Source organism: Macadamia integrifolia, chromosome 8 (genome assembly GCF_013358625.1).
Source record: "Macadamia integrifolia cultivar HAES 741 chromosome 8, SCU_Mint_v3, whole genome shotgun sequence".
Classification (NCBI taxonomy): Eukaryota; Viridiplantae; Streptophyta; class Magnoliopsida; order Proteales; family Proteaceae; genus Macadamia; species Macadamia integrifolia.
In genome coordinates this window covers 7,708,518-7,719,894 of record NC_056564.1, presented here as the reverse complement: position 1 = coordinate 7,719,894, position 11,377 = coordinate 7,708,518, and the positions used below count along the sequence as shown (strand labels likewise).

Genomic DNA, 11,377 nt, shown 5'->3' with positions numbered 1-11,377 from the left:
GGGGGAGGATGGATTGGGGACCACGAGCTCAAGAAACACAAGGACTTTAATTGCCCACCCTTCCAAAGAATGTGAAGGACACTCTTGCTCTTACCCTGATGGTTGTAGTAAACAGCTTATTTACAAGGACAAATATAATATGATCCAAGAATGAAAAAATTTGTGCTCTCTGAATTTAATGAAATGACTAGTGAACTTGGGAAAAGTGGATAACCTAATTGACCATTTTTCAAAACAAAGATTATAAATTCCTCTCCCATTTTTTCAAGTCTGCCAGATGTCAGTTTTCAGCACAGGTAGGATGAATATTTCATTCTGCAGGCCATGCTGGCATGACTATTTCTAATCACCTGTATTAGTTTATAATAGGCTTATTCAACTCTACACCAAACAAAACAAAAATATAGCTAGAAAAAAGGAAACACCAGATACCGTCTCATGTCACAATCCATGGTGTCCAACGCATATTTTTGTATCCAAAAGATAATGTAAAGCTTACATGGATTTGCTGAATCCATTTCTGGAGACATCAAAGATGCAGCTTGTGAACTACATTGCAAGTAGCAAGAAAAAAACCCACCATATTGCAACTCAATATAGACAATGCGAATACAGCAAACTTCTGCTGTAATACTAATTAGTCTCCATAATTTGATGCTTCAAAGTTTGAACAACCCTCACCCCACCCCCCAAACCCACTCCCCCCCCCCCCCCCAAAAAAAAAATCCCATAAAATGTGATTCCTGACTAAAAATCCCAACAAATTCAATTGCATCATTGGTAGAGTGGCAAACCACTATGGCAAATAACAAGAATCATGGAATGCCTACGATATGAATTTTGAAAATGCTGAATTCTAACTGAGGGAACTTCTCAGATGAGACCCATTAATCAACTGGTTGATATTAGTATAATTCCATCATATATCCCACTAAATACAGCTTACCGTGTTGCTCCATTGCACTGAATTTACATCCATGTCATGGGCCTTTTCTTTCTTCAACAGCATATTGTAGGAAAGTCCATCAATCTGTAAGAAAGCAGAGTTAAAAACCTTGAGAGAAGGCATGAAATCATTAGTTAATAATGTAAAAAAAAAAAAGAGTAGATAAATGGAAGAAACCCCCCCCCCAAAAAAAATAAATAAATAAAATAAAACCCCCCAAAAATACATTCTGCTTCCAAGCAAAGAGATTTCACAATGATTTCAACATAGCTCCATGGAAAACCATCTGTCCATCTGTGTGCTAATCCAACTCGTTCAAGAGTTTTTTTCAGAAATAATTCAACAATGAGTTCCTCTGTCATGTATCTTTTAGAAACTCTTTAAGTACAAGATTAGCTGGAAAGAGCCACAAGGGATAGGGGTATCTAAATATTTGTATTCTAAACTCTATAGAGTTTGGATCCTACATGAGAGATTTTTCAGGAGTTTGGGTGTCGGTTATTTAGGGCTTGACGTCAGTTTACGGACTATGAGTTGTCCTCCTCAAATATTTTTTACTGGAAGCTCTCCCTGGTCGTCTTTGCCCATGGATGTAGGCTTCTAGCTGAACAACATAAGTTGCCTGTTTTTTTTTATTTTTTGTTTTTCCTACACCTATTTTCTCTTTGCTATCATCCCTGAGTTCTGTTTTTTACAACAGTAATAAAAACGTCTAATTGTCTCAGCATCAACTTGACAACTGTGAAAAGGAGGGGAATACCAGTTAATCTTCCAAGAATTACTCTCCCCATTCCTTCCTCCTAGACGATTCTCTTTAGTGTTTTTATAATTGCATAATGTCACTCCACCTTTCTGCAACCATGAAAGTGCTGGAAGGGAGCCATTGAGGGACACCATATTCTGGAAGCAAAAACAATTTGGACAGCTGAACCAGGTTTGACTAGAACTGACAGCCTTCTCAGTTCCAAAAATGCTGTGCTTCCAAACTGCATCCAATTGGCTGCAACCAATCAATTCAATAATGCAATTTATTTCCGCTTTTCTTTTGATGCATGAATTTGTTCCTAGTAGTTTATAACATTTCATACTAATACACTATAATTGGATCCCTATTTCAGCAACCACATATAGGATATGTATCCTGGGCCCATAACCCACGGGGTTTCATTACCAGCGTTACTTTGTCAACCAACTCCCCTTAGAGATGTTTGCACCATAGGGAAAATATTACTGTGCAACTCAATTTGACCATATGATATGCAGATGTTCATGTGTTAATGGCAGATAATTTGGACAAATCAATATAATGTACTCTTTCCACCTTCTTTCCAGTAATTTCCTCCTTTATCAACAAACTAAAACTCAACACTAACAAAAAACATCTTTGCCGTGAATAAATGGAGCAGGACATAGGATATCGAAAGCCCAAAGGAAGATATGAGAAAATGCACCTAGCAGTTCACATGAGCTCTTAGTTCAAGAGTAAATGTGAAGATTGACAGAGGAGGAATAGGGGGGTTTACCGAACCGTCTTTGTTCTCAAAAAAAAGACGAATAGCGTCATCAGCTGCTCCACTAGCAATTACACCCTCCCTGTCAAATTCAAAAATAACAAAATAAATTCCTAAAAGAAAGGGGAAAATGAATCAGTGCTTATATGATAACGTTTCTCAATTGCGTACAACTTAAGCAGGCCAATACACTCAGGCAAGACTTTGCACAAACAAACAATACCTATATATATATATATATATATGTCATTATTAAATAGTGGATGTGTAGATGAAACCTCAAGCTATAATACCATCCACAGTCAGAGCTTGGTAGGCTAAAAATATAAACCAAACAAACTAGATATAATCCAATTCGAGTTTCATTTAAGAAAAACTCGATTCAGTAAAGGTTTTAATATAAGGGAGCTGGTCCTGTCTCTGCCAGGGCACTTGGGCTCTGTGCACAGAATGCCAAAACCAAAGACTTTGTAAGAATCAAGTGCCAGTATTGGTATTTGTGACAATCTCTATTAAGAAATAATAAACAGGGAAATCAATTGTGCTGACCACGCACACTGCCTTTTCCGTAATATTTTATTTGCTATTTCAAGTCCAATGTCCACAAAACTAGACTTTTGCAAGTCAATGACATTCACTTGCTCTTAAAAAAAATAGAGATAAGCTTCTATTTTCTACCAACAATAATTCAACCCTTTTCGTTCATTCTTTTCAAAAATGAATAATTTTGCTGATAATTAGCTTTGTTTGTTGCCAATATGTCCTCACTTTCAAGAATTTTCATCTGACTTCATTTGCATTAAGAATGAGGGTCAAAGAGATACAGAGGGTTAAGAGATTAAAGAAAGAAGAGGCATTTTTAGCAATTATTAAGTGAGAACTACATGGGAAATGGTGTTTTAAAATGAACAAATAACACTGAAGAGACCACAGATAAAAAAAAATCCATTAAGTAGGCTTCCTGTAGTTAAAATTGCTTTGAGAAACACAGAGGTAGGAAAGCTTTAGGCGAACATAGTAACTCAAGGAATGCATGGCAGAAAGAAGATGATACCTTGGATTAACAAGATTAATGGCATCATAAAAATGTCAAATGAATGGAGGAAAAATGTCATGATGCTTATCATCAACAAGAGCTAAATTCAGACCACTATAGTAGGATGAACAGATGAAGTTTATGAGCATTACTGAGAAACTTCAAATGAGAGAGCGATTGAGGGATGATTACAAAAAAAAAAAAAGAATCAGACAACGAGTTTGAGTTTATGCTAAGGATATCTCCGAATTGGTGATTGCTGTTACTTCTTAAGAAGCCAACTAGAAAAGTTAAGAGAAGAGAAGAAATATCTTCATAGAGTCTTGGTTAAACTTGGAGAAACATATGCTAATACTCACAGAGATCATTTGGTTTAAGAAGTTAAAAGGGTAGAACTTAATCGTTAATAAAAGATTTCCTGAAATAGAGGAAATGAGCAAAGAAGTTTGTATCTAAGTCAATATAGTTGACAACATTGTCGTTCCCTCGAGATGGCAATAAATAAATGATAGAACTGTCTAAGTTACTACCTTGACCAATGAACTGAGAATATTGTCCGATCATGATATCCAGCAAGAGTGCAAAGGTGCTTCCTGAGAAATCAAAACAACACTCTTATTAAAGCACCCAAAAAAATAGGAATTAAAAAAAAAAAAAAAAAAAAAAAAAAGGGGGTGGGGTGTTGGGGGAAGAGCTGGCAGAAAGGAGCAGGAATTATTCCCAGGGAGAACAATATTCTTTACAATATTGTTAGCCATGACCAACGGCTAAATTTAAAAATTTTGCAATGTTGATTTTGCAATGTCAATTCAAGACATCTACACAATAAAAGAATCAAGAAAATGGAATTGTGCACATGAAGGAGGAAAGTTTTGCAGCTTCTTTAACTTTATAAGGATAAAGCAAGAGGGAAAATGCCATAATATCTTAACAACCCGGCTCTCTAACTGGATCTCAGAAACATAAATCCCACAAATATAAACACTCAAATCTTGGACTCCATGCCCAGAAAACAGGAAGCATTCTCTCTCTGGGGGTAAAATTGGCGGGGTGGGGGGGGGGGGGGGGGGGGGGGGGGGGATAGTTTTAAGGCACCTCGTAGAGGCCAAGGCGTGATGTCACCATGTTTTGTTACATATGGTGCTTGCCTAGGGATCTCCTTGGCCCCACCTTTGTCACCTTTTGGGCTGGCCTGGGGCCATTGTGAGAAGGCATAATTTTTCTTCCTGAAGCAATAACAGTCCCAAAACATGACTAGATTTGCAGAAATTCAAGATCACCAGAACAAAGTAGAAACAACAAAGGACAAATTTTGTAACTTGAAAGGTCAGATTGACCTGAATTTCTGGTCGAGTGTGGGTCTCAGTTAGTAAGACTGCCTGCAAAATATCTCAGGTCTGAGATCTGGACAGGGGAGTCAAGGGTATTCCTAGTAGCACCAGAAAAACAGAGCAGGGTTGTAGTAGCTGAGATTTTGACAATAATATTCAGGATTACAGATCAGAATTCAAGAGAAAGCATAACTGAGGGAGTTAAGTAACTAGAAAACAAACTGAAAAAAAATGAAAAATAAAAAATAAAAATAGCCTGAGAAACGAGGGAATAAAGAAGGCGGAGGACAGGCATCCACCTATAGTTTAAAGAAATTAAAAACTATTATTCATAAATTTGTAGATGAGGCCATAAGCCATCCTCCATCACAACTATCTATCTATATATAAATTTCATAAAATGGCTCTAACAATCCTAACCGATTTGAAATTCAAATTATAACTTGGAATAGCCAAAACAGATTAGTATTTGACACTTCTATTCCAATTAGGAATCTTGAAAAAACAGAACATAGAATGAAATTTGGACTCAAATTCCTAATAATTCTAGGACTTAACTTAGCTAACTTTGGACATAAAAGGAGTCAAATAACCCCCACACACTTAAATTAAACTAATCCTACGTGACTAATCTCGTAGTCGTAGCTCCTACCCTTAGTTTAGGCCTATTACAATGAAAACCACTCAGACCAAAGGCCCAACACATATGGAAATTAACCCAAGACTTATTTCTACTAAAATAAACTCATTTTTGTGATCTTCCTGCAGCACTCTCCTTATCTTGCTTTCACTTTTGCTGGAACACTTGATTAGTGCTGTCTTCCTTGAACAATTAAATTTGTATCAAAATTTCATAACACAACTACATGATTTAAAATTGAAAGCTACAATACTGCTGCCTGCTTCGTTCCTTTATCTTTTATTTATTTTGCATATATTCATGCTAAAATGCTGCTTTGAGTACTGTTTTATTGAATAGTTGAAGTAAAAAACATGAGTTCATAGCATCACTTTTAAATGAAGTTGGAATTATCACTAATCTAACCGAATTTAGAATCTGACTGTCTTACATTTCTTGTTACTTAATTATCAGTTAACTCGGTTAATATGGCACCACGTTGACTAGGGGACCTTGGTGCCTCACCACCACTTTGGCTTCCTTGATCCATTGACCACTGGGGGTGGTAAATTAGGAAACTGGAATCTTTACTTAGTAAAGATCACATTAGAAATCTTTAATCTGTCCCACTTAAAAAAATTTATACGATTCTTTCTATTTGTGGATTGGCTTAAAGCCTTAAACCAGTATGCTGCTACACTTTGTCTTATTTCCTAGCAAACATATCATCAGGCACCTGGAGATTGGATGACAAGAAAAAATAAAAAGGCCTTATCCTGCTAGAATACTATCACTCATGTAGCTTATGAGCATAATTGAAGATTCTTATTACTGATATGTGGAATAACCATATAAGCCTGCAATGCATTACAAAAATTCAAGTGCGATTAACATGCAAGCCAATCTAATCCAATTGATGACATTTCCTGGGGAACAACAGCATCAGCACTCTTCATCAAAGATATGCCATATGGGCAGGTCAATTGGTTTGCAAATGGTTCCAACAAAGCTAACCCAATCAACAGCTGGACATGAGCACCAGGGATATGTTGACAAATCTAGATCCCTAGGTTTCTCTTTTCCCTGGCAATACTTCTGGTTCTTTTAGTAAATCCCTACATCATTTGCATCTTTCTTCCCCCCCCCTCTTTTCTGATAAGCCACATTTCTTTTTTACTTCTGTGAGGAATATTATAAATAACAGAATTTAAGAAGTTGAATTCCAGAATCTAAGTATCGTTACAATCTTTTTTGATGAACACAATCAAGATACAGTATCCTTGTCAAATGGACAAGTTTTTTACTGTAGAAAATAATACTAAGGAAATAGAGAGGTACTAGTATCATGGGTCTACAACTTCTACTGGTCCGTGGCAATACATTCAACAAAGCTCTTCAACTCAACAGAACCTCATAGAAATCTGAGCAGAAATCACTAGATTGTACAAATAGGTAGCAAATTCATATGTTACCTATGGTAAACCAACGAAAAAAACATGTAAGCCTAGGGAAGATGTTACAGCACTGATAAAAGTGTAATTAAGTATACAGGGAAACATTTCCTCACCACGGAGCAAACCCATCATTCATTGCCTGCCTGTCAGTCTCCCATATCTTTAAAGTAAGATCATCACTGCACAACCACCATTATTAGTTCAAATTTTCCTAGTGGCACTGTTGGGATAAGATAACAGTACTAACACGAACAAAAGAGTAGTCAATCCTAATGACAGAATAAATTCTATGTTTATTAACATACCTACAAGTTACCATTTTATCTCCAGTAGAGTTGAAAGATAGAGCCCAGACCGTAGATGAGTGTCCACTAAAAACAGAAGAAAAAATTCTTTCAGAAATGCTGCAGAAACGGTCAGATAGTTATGTCTATATAAATTATAAAAGATATAAATTTTATCTAAAGTAAATGAGAAAATTCGACCAGGTCTACAAATGGGACTGAATTCAGTACATGGATCAACTGGATAAAGTTAGGTTATAGGGGGGAAGAAAGTTGAGGTTTCAGAGCCAAACAGAAAGACATGACCCCCATCGAAGTATATGTTTTGATGGATAAGTAACCTGGAGACTCCTTTAACGGCACGGTAAAGAAGACTGAGAAAAAGGATATGTATCCAGAAATCTGAGAAAGGGATGATTCAAAAACCTCCGGTCGTATTCATGTGGGATTGATTGTGAATGGGGCACGAAAGGAAAGGATATTTTCAAATGGGGTCAGCCACATGGATCCTTGCTCTCCAATCAGTTCTATTCGAATTCATACAAGATACGAGGCCTAAGCTAAGCATGTCTTTCCTCACCACATCTCCTATGGTTATTTTAGGCTTGCCCTTGGCTCTTTTGATTCCCTCAATCTGAATCAAGTCACTCCTCCGTACTAGGGCGTCCAAAGGCCTCCATTGGACATGGTCATGCCACCTCAAATGGCTCTCTCTTAGCTTATTATGAATTGGAATAACACCCAACTCAGCCCTACTATGGTAATTCCTTACTTTGTCCTTTCTAGTTTTCCCACACATCCATCTCAACATCCTCATTTCGGATACACAAAGCTTATTTATGTGACACTTCTCAACTTCCTAACATTCTAAACCATACATCATAGCTGCACAAATGATAATCCTATAAAATTTTCCTTTAAATTTTAAAGGAATACGCCGATCACACAACACTCTGGATGCACCTCTCCACTTCATCCACCATATTTTAATTATCTATGTAACATCATCCTCTATGTCACCTTCTTTAATTACGATTGATCCAAGGTATCTAGAATACTCACTTTGAGGAATCTCCCTCTCACCAATATTCACCACCTCATTAAAATGATAAAACTATAGTAGAACTGATAAACTACAACTCGAAGAAAATGAGAATAGTAAGAGGCATGAGGAAACTCCATTTTAGGAGAGTACTCACGAAGATAAAGCAGAGATGTTAAGATATAGTACTTGTTAGGTTCACCTAGAGTTTGAACACAATGCCAGTCATCACTGTCCCCGTCCTCAGCCCAAATCTAGCATTTAATAAACAAAGAGCATACGCATCATCAGTAAACCACACTAATAGTTGTTGAAATGGATTGAGAACAGTACCAGCTTCAATAGTTAGGTTCCCCAAAAGGAAGATATAATTTTCACCAAATCTTATACCTTCACAGTATTATCGTAGCTACAAGAAAACAGAACATCCACAAAAGGATGCCACTGAACCATCTTCACATCCTGTGTATGCCCTTGCAGAACTGAAACACACTCGAACTCATTCCCTGGCAAAACTTCCCAGATCCAAACCGATTTATCTCGACTACATGTGGCAAGGAGAGAGCCAGATGAATTCCATGAAACGCTTTTGACTTCATTCTCATGGCCCTATACACAAAAGAAACAAGTTATCATACCTTCCAGGCAGGGGGGAATGGATGAAAATAAATCCGCTATTAACAACGTTTTATATAATTCAAACCACAATAGCCGTGGTTATAGTAAACAATGCGAGTATGTCCCAATTCCACAACATTTTCTGAACTACACCAACATTGACGGGGGTCTAGAGAGAGAATAAGAGATTGATGACCAGCAAATAACGATACAGAAAAGGCAGAAAAGAGCATGACAGAACTTTCACGCAATTAAAATACCTCCAAGGTAGAAATGCATTCGAAATCATTCCCAACTTGCTCCCAAATAGCAATAGTAGCATCAAAACTTGCTGTGGCCAATAATTTCCCAGACGGAGACCAGGCGCAGGACCTAACAGTTCGAGTATGCGTTTCTTCCAAGACGGCCTGCAAAATTGTATCATCCGAATAAACAAGAATTCCAACAGATGCCCGCATAATTAGAAAACAAAAGCCATGAAGGCCTTCGCTACTTCGAGTTCCTAAAACCAAAAAGGTTGGAAACAAACCTTGCAATCCCAAGAACCCGACGACCGGCCGGAAGGATTCTGCTGCCATATTCGGACGGTCTTATCACCGCTGCAAGAAGCCAACATGGCGGGAATCCCAGCAACGCCGGTAGCGGGATTCCAAGCGAGACTCCAAACCCTATCGGTATGACCTTCAAGCTTCTGAATCTCTTTCAATTGGAGATTTCCATCGATAAACTCCATGGGAGAAATCCGTAAAAGTAGAATACAGTGAGACTAAATAATGAAGTGATCGTCTCGGGGGATTCGAATGGATCTGCAGAAGAAAATCACCGAATCTTTCAGCTTCGCTCTCCGACTCTACTCTCGTGCGACTTGAGAGTTGCGACTACTCAGCGACTAGAGAGACTGGCGCAGAAGCCTCTCACGAAGGACCAAAGGGGACTGTGGAAAGCTCGTGGCTTAACTTTAATTAATAACTAATGGTTCGTTGGATTCGAACTCGTGACGTGGAATTGAGATTAACATTAAACACTGCTACATTAGAGATTCAATTCATCATTTGATCATGTAATTAATTTGTGGTAGGTTTGGTATGCATTCTATGTCAGTAATGCATTCCAAAAATCATATCCATCACAATCTTAATTTCAAAATGTCCATTAATAATTCTTAGACACTTTCTAATTATAGTTGTATGGTTCATTCTCTTTAAACATGATTTAGAGTTAAAATCTAATCTTTAATTAATGAGGTGCCTAAGACTCGAATAACGTTGAGATTAATAAAGTGAAATAACAAACAGACGTTAAATAAATACCAAGCCCAATAGGGTCGTCAACGGGAAATCAGCTTGACCATCGGGAAAGAGTGGTCTTCAGTAGCAAGAAAAGGTCAGTCGTAGATCATTAATGTGCAGCGGTGCTCGTAGATCAACTTTCTAATAATTTGATGCATGAAGCATTGTCTTTGTTGTTCTAATGCGCTAGCCATTGTATATAGTTGATCTACGAGCATCTTTACTTCTTTCTTCATTTATCTAGTGATTTTCAATGTTATTTTCACTTCAATGTTATGTGGAGAAAGAGAAAAAACCACAATTGAATAATAAAGTAGAATGAAGATTCTTGTGTGAAATATCAAGAGAGAATCAAAGCCTGAGCCTTGGGTATGGGGGACAGGGAGAACGATGAGAGAATGTGAGAGGGTTATAGTTGTACACCCCAATAGCATGTACAATCTCTTCTCTTTTATTTGTTTAATTATTAATTAAATTTTAAATCATTTCTTAACCCTTCTTTTCATTACAAGTAAGAATTGGTTTTGGCTAAATTTTTACAAGTAGCCCATAGACGATGGAGGCTTACCTAAAAATAGGTGCTACAATATGGCAAAAATGAATGGTTCATTGTATCAAGCCTGACAAATAGTCATTCTACTGCCACCTTCCCTAAAATAATTGCTTTATATTTATTTATTTATTTATTATCAAAGTTGACATTCTTAGAATATATTGATATATTTCTAGATGGGATTCAGATAACCTGTGAGAAATCACTATAAACACCTTTCCTACAATGGGCTGAGGATGATGAGGGTTTTATTTATTTATTTATTTTATTAGGAGTTTGAACTTCTTCATTACGGGTGAAGAAAACTGACCTTTCTCCAAAGTTTATTTTATGAGATTTAATTGTATGCACCAATCACATAACATTCTATAAATATTTATCATAACAAAAGCATTATAGAAATTTGTTTTCATTTATTCTAGCCCACTCGAAATGTAAACTAACATTTTCATGAAATGACTATATATGGATAGGGAAAAGGAATGTTATTTAGTTGTGTGGTTCCTGCAACAAGACATAAGTGCACGCGAAATTACTACCCCATTTATCGTGAAATAAAAAATTCCGTCCATATTAATGCCCCTACGTGCTTTTTCATTGATCCCACGTTGGTGTAGGGGCATACACCATGCAACAATCTCTTCCCTATATACCTATTACACAGATCTTTTTTTTTTTTTTTTTTTTTTTTTTT

The 11,377-nt window shown here is 36.9% G+C and overlaps 1 protein-coding gene across 2 annotated transcripts in view; it reads right to left on the bottom strand.

Moving 5' to 3' along the window:
• The window catches only part of LOC122087547 (protein CIA1), a 10,245-nt gene extending 460 nt beyond the window's left edge, over positions 1–9,785 (bottom strand). The window contains exons 1-9 of one of the 2 annotated variants that reach the window (XM_042656712.1): positions 9,371–9,784; positions 9,102–9,248; positions 8,614–8,832; positions 8,413–8,477; positions 7,203–7,268; positions 7,011–7,076; positions 4,024–4,086; positions 2,470–2,539; positions 947–1,030 (exon numbers count right to left, since the gene is read on the bottom strand). In XM_042656712.1, coding sequence (XP_042512646.1) covers positions 947–1,030; positions 2,470–2,539; positions 4,024–4,086; positions 7,011–7,076; positions 7,203–7,268; positions 8,413–8,477; positions 8,614–8,832; positions 9,102–9,248; positions 9,371–9,574 — 984 coding nt within the window. In that variant the 5' untranslated portion in view covers positions 9,575–9,784. Of the gene's footprint in view, positions 1–946; positions 1,031–2,469; positions 2,540–4,023; positions 4,087–7,010; positions 7,077–7,202; positions 7,269–8,412; positions 8,478–8,613; positions 8,833–9,101; positions 9,249–9,370 lie in introns of both variants that reach the window. The other variant, XM_042656713.1, reaches the window with a different exon arrangement.
• Between the last annotated feature and the right edge of the window lie 1,592 nt (positions 9,786–11,377).